This window comes from Trichechus manatus, unplaced genomic scaffold (genome assembly GCF_000243295.1).
Source record: "Trichechus manatus latirostris isolate Lorelei unplaced genomic scaffold, TriManLat1.0 scaffold00101, whole genome shotgun sequence".
Lineage (NCBI taxonomy): Eukaryota > Metazoa > Chordata > Mammalia > Sirenia > Trichechidae > Trichechus > Trichechus manatus.
The window spans coordinates 10,362,396-10,381,000 of NW_004444037.1; the positions used below are offsets into that span (position 1 = coordinate 10,362,396).

At 36.7% G+C, this 18,605-nt stretch overlaps 1 protein-coding gene across 2 annotated transcripts in view; it reads left to right on the top strand.

Moving 5' to 3' along the window:
* Positions 1-18,605, top strand: part of NFXL1 (nuclear transcription factor, X-box binding like 1) — a 69,942-nt gene that overhangs the window by 37,556 nt on the left and 13,781 nt on the right. For both annotated transcript variants that reach the window (XM_004382932.2, XM_023737382.1), the window contains exons 16-19: positions 5,566-5,587; positions 6,472-6,612; positions 10,216-10,382; positions 12,689-12,758. In XM_004382932.2, the coding sequence (XP_004382989.1) occupies positions 5,566-5,587; positions 6,472-6,612; positions 10,216-10,382; positions 12,689-12,758 (400 nt within the window). The remainder of the gene's footprint in view (positions 1-5,565; positions 5,588-6,471; positions 6,613-10,215; positions 10,383-12,688; positions 12,759-18,605) is intronic.

Here is an 18,605-nt window from a genome sequence, read left to right on the forward strand (position 1 = left end):
TAAGAGCTCTGCTGCTAGCCAAAAGGTCAGCAGTTCAAATCCACCAGCCACTCCTTGGAAACCCTATGGGGCAGTTCTACTCTGTCCTATAGGGTTACTATGAGTTGGAATCGACTTGATGGCAACAGGTTTTCTTTTTTTTAATGGTAGTTCTATTTTTAGTTTTTTGAGGAATCGCTGCACACTGTTTTCCACAATGGCTGTACCAGTTTGCATACCTGCCAGCAGTGGGTAAGGGTTCCAGTTTCCCCGAATCCTTGCCAACAGTTATTGTTTTCTGTTTTTTTTGTTTTAATCTTAGCCATCCTAGTGGGAGTGAAATCGTATCTTATTGTGGTTTTGATTTACATCTCTCTGATGCTAATGACACTGAGCATCTTTTCATGTGTTTAGTGGCCATTTGAATGTCCTATTTGGTGAAATGTCTATTCAAGTCCTTTGCCCATTTTTTGATGGAGTAATTTGTCTTTTTGTTAAGTTTTTGAAGTTTATATATATTTTGGTTATTGGATTCGTGTCGAATATACGCTTTCCCAAGATATTCTCCCAGTCAGTAGCTTGTCTTTTCACTTTTTTGGTAAAGTCTTTTGCTGAACAGAAGTTTTTACTTTTTATGAGGTCCCATTTATTTATTTTGTCTTTTGCCATTTGTGCTTTTGTTACGATATTAGATAATCCATTGTTAAAAGTTAGGCCTGACAGCGTTGCCCTCTTTTTTCTTCTAAGAATTTTATGTTTTAGTTTGCACATTTAGGTCCTTAATTCATTTTGAATTTCGTTTTTTTTTTTTTTTGCATATGGTATGAGGCATGGATCCTGTTTCATTTTTCTGCATGTGGAAATCCAATTTTCCCAGCAACATTTATTGAAGAGATTCTTCTTTCCCCATTGAATGGACTTAGCACCCTTATCAAAAATCAGCTGACCAAGGATGCGTGGGTTTATTTCTGTTCTCTCAATTCTATTCCATTGGTCTGTGTGTCTGTTGTTATACCAGTACCAGGCTGTTTTGATTACTGTAGCTATATAGTGTTTTAAAATCAGGAAATTTGAGTCCTCTTATTTTGTTCTCTTTCAACGTTGCTTTAGCCATTTGGGGCCTCTTCCATTCCATATAAAGTTGAGGATTGATTTTTCTGTTTCTGTAAAGAAGGCTATTGGAATTTTGACTGGGATTGTGTTGAATCTATGGATTGCTTTGGGTAGTATGATAACAATATTAAGTCTTCTAATCCATGAACATGGAATATCTCTTCATTTATATGTCTTTAATCTCTCAGCAGTGTTTTACAGTTTTCATTGTATAAATCCTTCACGTCCCTGCTTAGATTTATTCCTAGGTATTTTATTCTCTTAGATGCTATTTTAAATGGAATTGTTTCCCTAATTTCCCTTTCAGATTTCTCATTGCCGGTGTATAGAACCCAGCTGGTTTTTGTTTGTTGACCTTGTACTCTGCAGCTTTGCTAAATTCCTCTTTTAGCTCTAGAAGTTTTCTTGTGGACTCTTTGGGATTTTGTCTTTTTTTTTTATGAGCAAGGAAACCTTTCCAAGAAGCCTCACAGCAGAACTCCCTTTACATTTCATTAGTCAGAATATAGTCACAGTCACAGGATCATTTCTAAATCAGTCTCTGGAAAGGAAAATTTTATTACCATGATTGGAGCTATACATATAGAGAAGACTGGATACCAAAGTAAAACGTAGGCTCTTCCAGCATGGAAGAAGCAGGGATTGGAAGTTGGTTTAAAAAACCAACATTGCCTGCTTTATGATATTCTCCTTAGCTGCTATCAGTTTGAAGAGCCAGTGTGTGGCATTGTGCATGGATTCTGGTCTCTTTGATCTTTTGTAAATTCCCTTACCTTTTCTGGGCTTTTGTTTCCTCCAGTTTAAGATGGGTTGGAGTTAGAACACCTGTTTCCTAAAGATCTCTCCAGGTTTACAATTGATTATTTATTCATCACATATTTATTGCGAGTTTACAAGTGAGTGCTTATTTTCTCCGCTATGGAGTTTTGTCTTCTACTACCCACTATACAGCAGAAATTGTTTTTATGAAGGTCAGAAGAGATCTTAGTGCTAAATCTGATACTTCTCTGTTCTTTCTCACTGTGGATTTTATCCTTACTTAAGAGGAAGTTTTATAAAGGTAGTAGAGTAATGTCTCTGTAGTCAGATTTTCCAGGTTCAAATCTTCTGTCTGCTACTTTGAACAAGTTTTTACCAGCGTCTGCTTCATTTCCCTTGTCTATGAAATAGGAAACACAATAGCAATTTCCTCATAGGGTTGTAGTGAGGATTAAATGAGAAATGTTTGTAAGGTACTTAGAATAGTACTTGACACCTACTGAATACTCAAAAGATATTACCTATTTTTTGTAAATCTTACTTCTGATTGTAACTTGTAAGACTTCTTTGTTGGCACTTCTTCATTTTCAAATAGCTTAAATGATGGTGTTCTATTTTGTATCCTTTTCTCTTTTCCTTCTACAGACTCCATGAATGATGTCATCTCTTTACTTGACTTCAATTACTTATTATTTACTGCTAATTCTCAAAACTGTATCTCTAGCCCAGCTCTCTCTCCTGAGCTTCAAACATGTATATCTAGCTACCTAAACACGGTTTTATTTGGATGTCTTGCTTGTACCTCAAATACAAGGGTGTTGTCTTGAGGGAAAGAATGCATAAGTAAGGGAAAACATGGTATTTCCTCTCTTCCCTTCTTCCCTCTAATGTTTCTGTAATTATCCCGTGTCATCTTAGTAGCATTCTAGCTTTCAAGTCTTTTCTTCATCATCGCTAGGTCCCATTTTACTCTTCATCTTAAGCTTATTTGCAGCTCACCTAGCTTCTCAGTGCAGCCCAAATTCTAGTTCAAGAGTCCTCTCATCTTATAGCTAGGAAGACAAGAACCAAAGAGTACCAAACTCAGCTTAGTGTCTCTTGGCTACTTCAGTTTAGATCTCATCCAGTAGTTTTGATGGTCTGCCTTAATGGGCCGACAGCATCATCATTTCCTGGGAACTTGTTAGAAATGTAAATTCTTGGGCCCAATCCCAGTTCTTGGGCCCAATCCCAGATCTACTTAAACAGAAACTGAGGGGTAGGGCAGCAATCTGATTCTGATGTGCACTAAATTTGAGAATCACTGTTCTAGTATATTGACTGTTAGGGCTGCCAGAGGAAAATCCTTCAATTGGGTTGTCTGACAGGCTGATTTGAGCACCGATTAAATCACTTGGGGAGTCAGAAAAATGATTGCTTTAGGGGAAAAGACTTATTTATAAATTAGAGAATGAGCAGGGAGAGTCCGAAACTTTGTTTTGCCATATTGAGTGGCTTATTGCCAGTTTGTTATAAATCAGAACGTTAATTTTTGGCCCTGTTTATAGTGAATTGAAACATTTAAATGTAAATTCAGTTAATTTTTAACTGTATTTTGCATGAACTGAAAGGTATTTCTTTGTGTGAAAAACATTGCTATTTTGTCTCTTTTTCAATGGGGGAAATACAGTAAAACCTGCGAAAGCCGGAACCTGTTTCAGGTGGAAACCTGTCAGAGAAGGAAAACTAAAATATTTTCCACTAAAATGAGCGATATAAAAGTGGTAAGGCTACACCCTGTCAAAGGCGGAAAGCTTGAGAGACCCGAAAAAATAAGGCCAGTCCCATCAAGTTCCATTCCTCACAGGTTTCGCTGTATTATCTTTTAAAGTGTACAATATTTATAGGCACTGTGCCCAACTGTATTTTCTGTTAAGTTGCTTCCTTGGCTAGTCAAGTAAAGAAAACTAAATCATTTTTAGAGATATTTTCCGAAACATTAAAATTTGTACAGGTGTGTAGCATTGTGATCTAACATCATGATGCATGCTGGTTATGAAGTTTATGTAATAGTAGTCAAAGAAATGAAATCCTTCAGTGGACAGGAAGTAATAAAATCATACATTACTATTCTTGCGGATAGGTATCTCCTTATCTAGTTGTAAATTATTAACAATAAAAAACGCCACCATCTAAAGCAGGTAAGTAATATTTTCAAAATAAGGTATTGGGAACATGTATGCTTCTCTTTGGAGGTTAATTATCCAAAGTTATCTTGACTGTATTATAGCTATCAATATGTGTAAATATTAAATAGATTGGGGTTTTTAAACGAGCTGCAAGTATGCCATGTGATCACTGACAGCTACTACTGAATCTTAGTTTAAGCAAAGGTGATTGTCACTATGAGTTGGAATTGACAGCAGCAGGTTTGTTTTTTTTTTTATTTTAAGACTAGTACTAAGACTACTACACTCCTAGTCTGGCAGTTTGTCATACTGCGGTGGCTTGTGTGTAGCTGTGATGCTGGAAGCTATGCCACTGATATTTCAATTATCAGCAAGGCTGCGCACGGAAGACAGGTTTCAGCGCAATTTTCACAGACTAAGACAGTCTGGGAACAAAGGCCTGGTGATCTACTTCCAAAAATTAGGCAGTGAAAACCGTGTGGATTACAACAGAATATTGCCCAATACAGTGCTGGAAGATGAGCCCCCTAGGTTGGAAGACACTCAGTACACAGTGGCCACAATAATGGACTCATGCGTACCATGATTCTAAAGGTGGCATAAGACTGGGCATTGTTTCGTTCTGTTGTACGTGGGGTTGCCATGAGTTGGAGCTGACTTGATGGCATCTAACAACAAGAAGACCTAAATACATTTGTTAATATTTTTTTCTTGGATGAGGTTTTTAAATATTTGGTGTTTAGTTGTGTAACATTAAAGTTTAAATTCTGGAAGTGTTGTAATATGAAAATCTCCCAGGACTACCACCCTTTGGAAAAGAAAATGTGGTTTATTGTTTTGCTTTATGAATTTCTTGAGGTCAAGAACAGATTTATTTATAAACCTATCACATCTTCCAGTTAATGCCTTGAAAAAAAGAGGCATTCAGTACATGTTAAACTGAATTTTATTGGAGTCTATTCCTTGTGCTGATACCTCTGATAGAGTAGACTTTTAAAAACTACATTAAGAGTCTGATGGCAGAAGAAGTGACATAAGTGACATTTATTTACCAGGTTTTCATTTACTGTGACATCAAATTCTCATTTACTGTGACAAATAGTAACTACTTGCTACTAGTTTTTTTGTAATTAGTTTTTAATCAGTCATACTGATAATTCCATCTTTTGTAGTTAGTGGTATACCAAGGAGATTCAAAGAAAAATAACAGTCACTATGCAATTTTAGAAGATTTTTCATTATCCAAGCTTTTTACCATTAAGTAGTCTTACACCACAGCTGCCATAAAAATCTTTTTTGTTAAAAGTTTTATAGTGTGTAAGTACTTCGGGGAGAATAGAAATCCTTTAATTATTTTATGGAGGCAAGTAACTTGTTTCACATTGCAGATTTTATTTTGTAAGTGACGTGTTTTTATTTAATAAAATGTGTTACGTATGTGTTTACTTTTTGCTCTTAATAAAACATACTAGTGGGGTTAGCATCTTTAGAAATCCTTTTTGAAGACTTTATAGTGTTTTCATTACTTTTTATTTTTTCCTTGCAGGGAATGTCTTGGGAAACATGAGGTGAGTCAGGCAGTAATTGTTAAATAAAGCTTGTTTTTATCTCATCTGTACTAATACTGTCAGAAATAACAAAGTCAAAGTATTGTTATTTTAGTGTTAAGAGTACAAGAGTTTGTCTACTAATTTAAAAAATATACACTGCTTTTATTTGAGAATTAGCCTATCTATATGCATTCACTACAGAATTATTGTTTTGAATTTTAGGAATGCAGTGTTTTGCTTTTAGGCATTTGTTTTTTGATAGGTTACTTTGATTTTAATAACTGTTATTCATTGAGTCCTTATTACATAGTAGGCAAGCCCTTTACTCATATTATCCATTTAGTCTTCTTGGCAATTTAGGAAGAAGATATTTTGCCTTTTCTAAGGTCACTCAGGAAGAGCCCTGGTGGCACAGTGGTTAAAATGCTTGGCTGCTAACCAAAAGGTCAGCAGTTTGAACCCACCAGCCACTTCACAGGAGAAGGTTGTGGCAGTCTGCTTCCGTAAAGATTTACAGCCTTGGAAAACCCTATAGGGCAGTTCTACTCTGTCCTTAGGATCACTATGAGTCGGAATTGACTTGACAGCAGTGGGTTTGGTTTTTTGGTTTAAGGTCACTCAGTTTTGTAGTAAAGCACAGCTACATCTGAAGGGCATGTTTTCTGGTTCCTATTGTAACAGGCAGTACTGAGAACCAAAGCTACTTATTTTCCTTACCTTAGGGCCATCAGAGCTTTGGGTTTGTAGATTTTAGTTCTGTTATAATTGTCTTCACTTTGTATTAGTGAAAACGTACTAGACCTTTGTGAAACTTGTTCTCAAATGATAGCTGAGTCATCACAGAACCATGAGTGCAAAAGCTTTTTTGTGTGTGTTGTGCTGATTTTCCTATTTTATTTTAGATAAGTCCACTACCATGCCATGCTGTAGGACCTTACTCTTGTAAGAGAGTTTGTGGACGAACCTTAGATTGTAAGAATCATACTTGTATGAAAGAATGCCATAAAGTAACTGTAATTGATGGCTGCCCAGACAAAAATAAGGTAAGGTCCTTAGGTTGAATGTACTTACAGTATGTTCAAAGCCTTTTTTTTTCCCAACAATTTTATCAAATATTTTTCCATTTTGTTATAGCTTCTTTTTTCTTCTTTCTTGCCGTTATCCCCTCTTCTTACATACTGTAAGACAGCCAAGTTTAACAGCTTGGTATATATTTCGTCCTGTTTTCTGCTTGCTCATAATAATGTGCTTTCTTTTTTTGTTGTTGTTGTAGTTTAAGTGATAATGTGCTTTCTGATGTGGAACTCTTAACATATTGTACCTTTGTTAACACATACGATTTTATTTTATGATAAAAATTCAGAAATTATGAGTCTTCTTAAATAGTAGTAAGCAGTGTCACCTCCACTTCTGTCCATTCAGTTATCTAGTCTAGAGCATTCACTCTCAGCTATTTTTCAAACCTGGCACATATGATAGATGATGTTCACAATTTCAACGAATTCCTAACCTTTTGTTAGAATGTAAAGCAAATAGCATCACAGATACAAAATGTGTACATGTGTGTATGAAATTCACTGAAAGCATTTTGAAAGCATATGAGAAATTAACCATTCAAGAGTCTCTAAGAATTTTACAAGGAAAAACAAATACGGTTAATTGAATTTTAAATAATATTAAACTTTATTTTTTAAAATAGTTTTTTTTCCTAGACTTCCATTCTATAAAAAAAACCAAACCCGTTGCCATCGAGTCAATTCCGACTCACAGTGACCCTACAGGACAGAGTAGAACTGCCCCCATAGGGTTTCCAAGGAGCACCTGGTGGATTTGAACTGCTCACGTTTCGGTTAGCAGCCATAGCGCTTAACCACTACGCCACCAGGGTTTCCTCTATTCTATAGGGAATCATAATATTAGCAAGTGTGCTTAATGAGGAAGAAATAAAAAATTTTACGCTTCATTTTATTATTTATCTTCATTGCCCTTGTCCCTTAACAGCACCTGTTAAGTTTATCTTCAGAGTAGATCCTGAATCTGACCATTTCTCGTAACTTCTGCCACTAACACCTTCATCCAAGCCACCATCACCTCTTACTTAGACTTCTGCAGTGTTTTCTTTACCAAACTTCCAGCTTCCACTTTTGGAATCAATTCCACAAATTGATGTTTTAAAAAATGTAAATTAGGCATAATCACCCTGCTCAAAACCCTTCAGGAACTTTTTATCGCTCTCAGAATGAAATCTACAAACCTTACCTTGACCTGTAAGGCTCTATAATGATCTAGCTCCTGACTGCCTTTCCCAAATCTTTAATTATCACTCTCTCCCTTGCTCACTTCTGTGTGTGTTTTTGCTGTTTCTTGAACATTCCATGTTCTTACCTCAGGATCTTGCTCTTATTATTCCTCTTCTCTGGAACTCTACATTCTTAGGGCTAGCTCCCTTATTTCAGTTTCTCTTCAAATATAGACTTTATCTGACAGGCTTCCTTCTTTTGCTGCCATCATTCTCTCTTATCCTGCTTTGTCTTCATAGCATTTATGAAGGTATTATGTTCTTTACCTCCCACACTTAAACGTAACTTCCATGGGGCTAGAGATCTGTCCTGTCTCGCATATACTCAGTGCTTGGGATAATACTTGGTACATAAATGTTGAATAAGTATTTTGTGGAGTAAATGAATATACCTTTTAAAATAAATAAACAATTATTTATAGAAGAATGTTTTCATAATTTGAAACACTTTTTCTTTTTAATTCTAAATATCAAATAGCCCAGAATTTTATTAACATAATAACCATTGTAATCTTGGCTGTACTTAGGAAAGATAGCGTCTTACTTATCTAGTGCTGCTATAACAGAAATATCACAAATGGTTGGCTTCAACAAATAGAAATTTACTTCCTCACTGTTTAGGAGGCTAGTAGTCTGGACTTAGGTCACTGGCTCTAGGGGAAGCCTTTTTCTCTTTGTCAGCTCTAGAGCAAGGTCCTTGTCTCTTGAGCTTCTGCTCCTGGGTGATCCTTATGTGGCCTGGCTTCTCTACTTGCTTGCTTGCTTTTATATCTCAGAAGAGATTGATTTAAGAGTCACCCTACACTAATACTTCCTCATTAACATAACAAAGAAAAGCCCTTCCCAAATGGGATTACAACCACAGGTGTAGAGGTTAGGATTTATAGCACATATTTTTGGGGGATACAATTCAGTCCATAACAGATAATGAAAAAATATTTAACCATTAAGACTTAGTATCTACATCTACAGCCCTTTAACTTATTTTATCTGTGACAATGGATTACATGTGAACATAAAGAAAACAAAAATCCTCACAACTGCATCAGTTATCAACATTAAGATAAACAGAAAATATTGAAGTTGTCAAGGATTTCATTTTACTTGGATCCACAGTCACACCCACAGAAGCAGCAGTCAGGAAATTAAACGAAGCATTGCATTGGGCGTATCTGCAAAAGACTTTTTTCAAGTGTTAAAAAGCAAAGATGTGACTTTGAGGACCAAGGTGCCCCTGACCCAAGCCATGGTGATTTTCAGTCTCATATGCATGTGAAAGCTGAACAATGAATAAGGAAGCGCAAAGAAGAATTGATGCCTTTCAACTATCATGTTGTCAGAAAATATTGAATATACCATAGACTGCCAGAAGAACGAACAAAACTATTTTGGAGGAAGTATAGTCAGAATGCTCCTCAGAAACAAGGATGGCAAGATTTCATCTTACATACTTTGGACCTGTTACCAGGAGGACCAGTCCCTGTAGAAGGACATCATGCTTGTAAAGTAGAGGATCAGCAAAAAAGAAGACCCTCAATGAGATGGATTGACACAGTGGCTGCAACAATGGGCTCAAACGTAGCAATGATTGTGAGGATGGCCCAGGACCTGGCAGTGTTTTGTTTTGTTTTACAATGGGGACTGACTCAATGGCATCTAACAACAGCATGACGTGTGAAAATAATCAATATCCTGCAGTAAAAAACTTTAACCTTTTTTAGTAAATGCTGATACAAGTTAAATTATTAAATTACTAGAGCAGACAGATGCCTTGGTAAGTTACATTGAGTACATTTAATTTTAAATGTAACTTACTTTAGTTATATTGTGGGATATTAAATAAACTGCTGGTCATTTTCCTTTTTCCCTCAATTGTGTTTCTCTTTGGCAAGATAAATATTTCTAAAATATGGAATGCTTTGGTAGTTTTTATTTATATGTTAGCAGTGTGCTTATTTCTTTAGTTTGATGATCATTGTGCTTGTTGGGTGTTAAATGGATTTATAACATTTTGTTCTGTACTTTTTCTGCTGCTGACTCTTCTTTCGAAAGTAATTTACATTATTAGTAGGGACACTTTGTGTAGTCAAGTTCATTTTATAGATGAGGCAGTTTGGTTAATAAGGTTCATAGGCATAAAAATCTATGTGAATAATGATCCTATTGATCATCTTGTTGTTCTCCGTTTTGAATGTTTTTACGATGAGTGAGAGCATGTACCATTGTATTAACTGCGTTTCTAAGATTAGTGGGTAAGAAGGCACACTGACTCTAACTTTATAACTTTAATATATAGAAATATTAGACTTATGTACTTAGCTGATTTATTTCCTTGCCTATTTATCAGGCTGGCACAGAATGCTTTCAGTGTGAAGAAGGGTGCTCTAAATCACGGCCACTGGGTTGTCCTCATCCTTGTGTTTTGCCTTGTCACCCTGGGGAATGTCCTCCTTGTGTGCAGATGCTTAGAATAAAATGTCACTGCAAGATCACAAGCCTATATGTGGAATGTAGGTAAGTGGACTGAAGAAATATTTTTGTTTTACTAAAAAATTGATATCTTTTTATAATTCAGAATCCTTTACAGTATACTTTAAGGTCATGTTTTTCATTTTGTTTCTAAGACTCAAACAAACAAAAAACCCAAACTCGTTGCCGTCAAATTGATTCTGACTCATAGTGACCCTCTAGGACAGATAGAACTGCCCCATAGGGTTTCCAAAGAATAGCTGGTGGATTCGAACTGTCGACCTTTTGGTTAGCAGCCGTGCTCTTAACCACTGCACCCCCAGGGCTCCTCTTTAGACTCTAGAGGCCTAGATTTTCCATTAGAGACCTGGAAGGGAGAAATGTAGAATACGTCACCTCCTAGATGCTCCACCCTGAGTTCAACCAGGGCAGTTCTACTTTTTTCCACTTGGAGATTCTGTGTAAGAGTTTATTAGGAAAAAAGTTGTATCACTGCTTTTGAAAATTAGAGAAGCATCCTGTAACAGATTGTTCAAATAATGGTGTCAACCTAGAATTTTGTTAGATCAAAAATTGCCTTGCACATAGTTACTGAGGCATAATTTTTTAATTAATGAATTTTAAAAGACTTGTTTATTATAAATTTTGCAGTAATAGCATTTATCGTACTAGGATATGCGACCTGTTTTCTTTAAAAATCTGCAAATTTTTCCTTGTTAATTATCTAGAGGAAAAAAAATCTCATTTTTTCTACTTAATCATCATCTCAGCTCTTATTTCATGTAAGTCTATAAAGTGGGCTTTCATAAATATAGTTTACTCAAGTTAAAGGTGGGAAAACAGGTTTCCCCCATCCAAAAGTAGAGCTTTCCTTTGAAACATTTCCTAAAGTGAAATGGCATCAAGCAAAGACGCAATTACCATTAATTTATATGGAAAAAATTTTTGAGCCTTCCCAGACCCAGGACGCTTACATCCAGTTTTATGCTAAGTGTAACACTCTTAAGGGCTCTCTTAGGCTTTTCTGATACTTTAGGACACATCTTACTAACGGATGCACAAAGTAAATTGAGATAAACCACAGATGCTCGCAGACACAGTTTGAAGCTGTGGTGGCTTGATGCTGAGTATCGTTTCGGGGAGGGAGCTTGGCAACAGCACTCTTACTGCTCTGGGTGTGTGTTGCCTCCTTAAGGGCTTGTGTTGCCACCTTAAGGGCTTGCTGCAAAACATGCTGAATGCTATTTCTGCTTTTCACCTTTTTTCCAGTAAAAGTGAAAATCCTCTTTGGATTTCTTTCAGTTAGGTTCTAATGTAGGTCTTTTGTGAAAGTGAAGGGGCGTAAAGCAAACTTTCGAAAAGTGGGGTTTACCTGTATGACCTTACTTCAGATTTTTTTTTAGCATAATTACATTTTGAAAAGTGCCTGTTAATATTGTCTTAAGTTTGTTTTTGTCACTTATACTCCAGACTCATGCCTTGTGAAATTGGAAAAGCCAGTCAAATTTGGTTCTTTCAAATATTAAAATTACTTTTTTTGAAAATTTGAAAATAAAGTATTATAATTTTTAGTTTTAGAAGTTTTGTAGGGGGAGCTAAAAGGACATTTTTGCATTATCTTGGGCAGTACTGATGAAAGACATTGAGTGAGCGGTCATAGACCTGCATTCCTTTTATTATATTCTCGGCTCTCTCAACCTTAAGTTGCATTCTTTATCTAATTCTTAGTTTCTATTCCTAAATAAGAGTTTTGTTGTATCTAACATTTCTGTCATCTTTTTTTAACTAGAAACGTTACTGTTTTTAGAATATAATACAGAATGAAACACTTTGTTTAAAATTAAGGCATCGAATTTAACCTAATTTGAGACTTAAATTTATTCATTTTTTAATCTGACATCATTTTTTGTTCGTTCTGTTAAATGATTTGATGTTGGTTAAAGTGCTGTCCGCCTGGCTAAGGAGGTGCCTACTAGGTTTCTTCACATCTGTTTAGATGCTTTAAGAAGATCTGAATTAAAATTATCTATAAGGGAAAGCTACTAGCAGGAACTATTAGAAAGAGGCCAGGCACAGATGATATTTTGTGTGTGTTTTATATTCACTTCTTGCATCGATTGCCCTTTTGGCATTTCATGTTGGTAGAAGATAAAGGTGTGGATGGTGTGAGTTAAGAAAATATTTTAGTAATTTGAAGACAACTGTTACAGAAACAATTAAAAATACTCCCTTGAAAAATGAAATAAATAAAATAATTTTATGGCGATTTGAAATTGTGAGTTATTTTTAGAAAGATTGTTATAAAATGAACTTTGATATGAATGTCATCAAACTTCCTCTCATATGTTTAGGAAAATAACCACAGCTGATATCAATGAAAAGAATCTCCTCAGTTCTTGCAAGAACCAGTGCCCTAAAGAGGTAAGCTTTAATGAGACCTTTTATATTGTATTCCTTGGGCATTGTTTCTCTTGAATTTGAATTTTCTCTTTCCTTGTTTGGTCAACTTGTTTTGTTTTGTTTTTTGTATTAGTAAATGGGTCCAGAAGGGATATGTTACTGATGTCTGTAAAAATGTAACACATATATTTAAGGTGGATGCACATCTCTTTATAAGATTTAAGAGTATTAGAACTAGGAATGACCTTTTAGAAGCTTAAGAAAAATAATTTTAAAGATAGCTTACTACATATTAGTGTTGATCTAATGCTTACCCCCAAAATATGACGCAGGCTTAAAATATAAACAGATCAAGAGCTCTGTGGGTCATAGGCACTTAGACAGTGAATTTATGGTAGGCTGTATGTCTTTGTGTGTGCATGCATGTGTGTATTCATACGTTTGTGGTGTGGGATGGGTGGGAGACATCCATGGCATCTTGAGGATGGTATCATAGAGGATACCTCTGTACATTTTTATTGTGCCTTTGGTACTGGTACCATGCAGATCATTGAACCTTTAAAGTTCATTGTTATGTTAAAGTCAGCATAGAGCATTCAAGTTGTATTTTTAAAGATTCTGCTGCTTGTATGTGCATTTTATTCAAACTAAAACTGTCAAAAGTAGTTCAGAAAGAAGTTGTTCAGAGTAAAAAGGTAAAACTCACTAGTGATTTGTCCTCGCAATGATTGGAGAAACCAAAGTAGTCCATCTACATTTGACCATTCTAGAAGTGAGGATGCTTATTTTTTGTTGTTGTTGGAGATGGGACAATGGCAATTACGTGATTTGGGTGGACGTTCAGAAAGGGATTTTTTTTTTTTACTTACAAATGTTCTGGTAGTACCGCTTTTCTTTAAATTCTTTGTTCTGAGGCAGTGTTATGGATTGAATTGTGTCCCCCCCCAAAATATGTGCTGTAAATCCTAACCTCTGTGCCTATGGTTATAATTCCATTTGGGATGAGGTTATCTTTGTTATGTTAATGAGACAGGATTAGTATAGGCCATATCTTGAGTCAGTCTTTTTTTGAGATATAAAAGAGATTATATGCAAGCTAGCAAGCAGAGATAGGGTAAGATAGATGCCAAGCCACATGAAGATTGCCTAGGAGCAGAAGCTCAAAAGAGACAAGGACCTTCCTCCAGAGCCTACACAGAGAGAAAGCCTTCCCCTAGAGCTGGCATGCTGAATTCAGACTTATGGTCTTCTGAAGGAAACCCTGGCGGCATAGTGGTTAGCAGTTCGAATCCACCAGTCGCTCCTTGGAAACCCTATGGGGCAGTTCTACTCAGTCCTGTAGGGTTGCTATGAGTTGGAATCGACTCGATGGCCTCAGGTTCAGATTTAGTGTTCTAAAATGTGAGAAAATAAATTTCTGTTTGTTAAAGCTACCTATTTGCGTTATTTCTGTTATAACAGCACTAGATAACTAAGACAGGCACTTACCTGTTTCTCATCTTATTTAGAGGCAGAAGGAGATGATAATGAAGTCTTAATATAGTAATCCTTCATTAAATATGAAATAAAAATCAAGGCGTAATACTTTTTTGTTAACAATGTTTCTTTTTAACTAAAGCTTTTGACCTTTTCTTAATGAATTTCTGTTTATTTTAAGAACTGTTGGAAATTGAACCTTGGAATTTAAAAAGTTATATAAGATAAAAATGGAGACCATTTGAAACAATAAGTGATTATTTTAATAATCCTATTTTTGCTGTATAAATGACTTTAGGAGAACAGGATATTTCAAATTTAGTTTTCTGAATTCTTCAAGTACTGAATTTTCCCTTGTTAAAATAAATCTTCTGTCTAAATTCAGATTCCAGGTAATAAGTGGTTGAGAAAGTATTATTTTTACTGTCTGACACAGTAACTTGGTATGGTTTGGCAGTTAGAAATACAGTAATTTAATTCGGGGTTGGCTAATTGGCAATTTAGCATTGCCTCAGCTGCTTAAACTGTGATACTCTTAGGACATTTGGTAGACTAGATGAGTGGGTACTGTTTATTTAATAATTCTTTGTCCATGCTCATGATTTTTGGGTTCTAGGTCATTTTGGCCACCAGTCATCTGTCAGTTTGTCATACTGTGGTGGCTTATGTGTTGCCGTGATACTGGAAGCTATGGCACCAGTATTTCAAATACCAGCAGTGTTACCCATGGTGGGTAGGTTTCAGCGGAGCTTGCAGACTAAGACAGGCTAGGAAAAAGGACCTGGCTTTCTACTTCTAAAAAATTTGGCCAATGAAAACCTTGTGAATAGCAGGAGAACATTGTCTGATATAGTGCTGGAAAACAAGCCCCTCAAGTTGAAAGGCACTCAAAATAGGACTGGGAAAGAGCTGCCACCTCAAAGTAGAGTTGACCTTAATGACATGGGTGGAGTCAAGCTTCTCGGACCTTCATTTACTGATGTGGCATGACTCAAAATGAGAAGAAACAGCTGCAAGCATCCATTAATATCGGAATGTGGAGTGTACGAAGTATGAATCTAGGAAAATTGGAAGTCGTCAAAAGTGAAATGGAATGCATAAACATCGGTATCCTAGGCGTTAGTGAGCTGAAATGGACTGGTATTGGCCATTTTGAATAGGAAAACCATATGAGATACCATGCTGGGAATGACAACTCGAAGAGGAATGGCATCGCATTAATTGTCAAAATGAACATTTTAAGATCCATCCTGAAGTACAACGCTGGCAGGCTGGGCCATAATTCTCAGTGGTTTGGCCGTTATGTAATGATGTAGTTTGGTAGTTATGTAATGATATAGTCATCCTCCATGATGTGATCTGATGTTATCAGCCAATCAGTTATAAGGGGAGTTTCCACCAGTGTATATAGATGTTCTGGCAAAGTTCTCTTGCTTTTACTGGATGCTGCATCCAGCTTGTCATCATCTGATTCTGGTTCTTGGGACTTGAGCCAGCTGCCTGCTGTGTTGCCTGCCAGTCTTGGGATCCATCATCTTCCACAGCCTGTGACCCAGCAGCCTGCCATCTTACCTGCTGATCTTGGATTTGTCAGCCTCAATAGCCCGTGAGCCAGAGGCCTGCCATCTAACCTACCAATCTTGGGTTCCTCAGCCCCTGCACCTACAAGAGTCAGGAGAAGCCTTCAGCCTGATGTTTGACCCATGGACTTGGGACTTGCCAGCCTCTACAACCACGTAAACCATTTCCTCTCTCACTTTCTCTTTCTCTAGAGAACCTAGCCTAAGACAGATAATATCCATATGCCTACAAGGAAGACCAGTTAATATGACCATTATTCAAATTTACATACCAACCACTAAGGCTGAAGATGAAGAAATTGAAGATTTTTACCAACTTCTGTGGTCTGAAATTAATCAAACATGCAATCAGGATGTATTGATAATTACTTGTGATTGGGATGGGAAAGTTGGAAACAAAAGAGGAGGATTGGTAGTTGGAAAATATGGCCTTGGTGGTAGAAATGACGCCGGATATCGCATGATGGAATTTTGTAAAACCAATGACTTCTTCATTGCAAAGACCTTTTTTCACCAATATAAGTGGCTGCTATACACGTGGACCTTGCCAGATCGAGTACACAGGAATCAAATAGACTACATCTGTGGAAAGAGACGATGGAGAAGTTCAGTATCATCAGAACAAGGCCAAGGGCCAACTACGAAACAGACCATCAGTTGCTCATATGCAAGCTCATGTTGAAGCTGAAGAAAATTGGAACAAGTCCAGGAGGGTCAAAGTATGACCTTGAGTGTATCGTGCCTGAATTTAGAGACCATCTCAAGAATGGATTTGATGCATTGAACACTAATGACTGAAGACCAGATGAGTTGTTGGATGACATGAAGGATATCATACATAAAGAAAGCAAAAGGTCATTGAAAAGACAGGAAAGAAAGAAAAGACCAAAATTGAAGTCAGAAGAGACTCTGAAACTTGCTCTTAAACATAGAGTAGCTAAAGCAAGTGGAAAAATAATGAAGTAAAAGAGCTGAACTGAAGATTTCAAAGGGCAGCTCAAGAAGACATAGTAAAATATCATAATGAAATGTGCGAAGACCTGGAATTAGAAAATCAAAAGGGTAGAACACATTCGGCATTTCTCAGGCTGAAATAACTGAAGAAAAAATCCAAGCCTCGAGTTACAATATTGAAGGATTCTATGGGCAAAATATTGAATGACACAGGAAGCATCAAAATAAGATGGAAAGAATACACAGAGTCGCTGTATCAAAAAGAATTGGTCGACATTTAACCATTTCAGGAGGTAGCATACGATTAAGAACCAATGGTATTGAAGGAAGAAGTCCAAGCTACACTGAAGGCATTGGCATAAAACAAAACTCCAGGATTTGACAGAATATAATTGAGATGTTTTAACAAAAGGATGTAATACTGGAAGTGCTTACTCGTCTGTGCCAAGAAATTTGGAAGACAGCTACCTGGCCAACTGACTGGAAGAGATCCCTATTTGTGCCCATTCCAAAAAAAAGTGATCCAACACAATGTGGAAGTTATCAAACAATATCATTAATATCAGACACAAGTAAAATTTTGCTGAAGATAATTCAAAAATGATTGCAGCAGTTCACGGACAGGGAACTGCCAGAAATTCAAGCCGAATTCAGACGAGGACATGGAAAGAGGGATGTCATACGGATCTTGGCTGAGAGCAGAGAATACCAGAAAGATGTTTACCTGTATTTCATTGACTGTGTAAAGGCATTCAGCTGTGTGGATCATAACAAATTATGGATAACATTGTGAAGAATAGGAATTCCAGAACACTTTATTGTGCTCTCGCAGAACTTGCACATAAACCAAGAGGCAGTCATTTGAACAGAACAAGGGGATACTGCGTGGTTTAAAATTAGGAAAGGCGTTAGGGTTGTATCCTTTCACCATACCTATTCAATCTGTATGCTGAGCAAATAATCCTAGAAGCTGGACTATGAAGAAAAACTCGGCATCAGGGTTGGACAAAGACTCATTAGTAACCTGCAATATGCAGATGACACAACCTTGCTTGCTGAAAGTGAAGAGGACTTGAAGCACTTACTGATGAAAGTCAGACTACAACCTTCAGTATGGATTACATTTCAACATAAAGAAAACAAAAATCCTCACAGCTGTGCCAGTAAGCCACATCATGATAAACAGAGAAAATATTGACATTGTCAAGGATTTCATTTTACTTGAATCTGTAATTAATGCCCATGGAAGCAACAGTCAAGAAGTTAAATGACATTTTGCATTGGGCAAATCTACTGCAAAAGACCTCTTTCAGGTGTTTAAAAGCAAAGATGTCACTTTGAGAACTAAGGTGCACTTAACTCAAGACTTGGTATTTTTAATTACCTCATATGCATGGGAAAGCTGGGCAATGAATAAGGAAGACCGAAGGAACCAAGACCAAAGAAACACCTTTGAATTATGGTGTTGGTGAAGAATATTGAATATGCTATGGCATGCCAGAAGAATGAACAAATCTACTTTGAAAGAAATACAGCTAGAATGCTCCTTAGAAGAGAAGGTGGTGAGACTTTGGCTCACATTCTTTGGACGTGTTATCAGGAGGGACGAGGCCCTTGAGAAGGACATCATGCTTAGTAAAGTAGAAGGTCAGTGAAAAAGAGGAAGACCTTCAACAAGATAGATTGACACAGTTGTTACAATAACGAGATGGTTTTCCTTCTGTTGTACATAGGTCGCTATAAGTCGTAACTGACTCTGTGGCACCAAACAATTAACAACAAGGCAATTCTGGAAGTCTCCTTGGGCTTTCCTGAAAAATATGTACTTAGCCTGGGAAGAATCCAAACGACTGTTGTA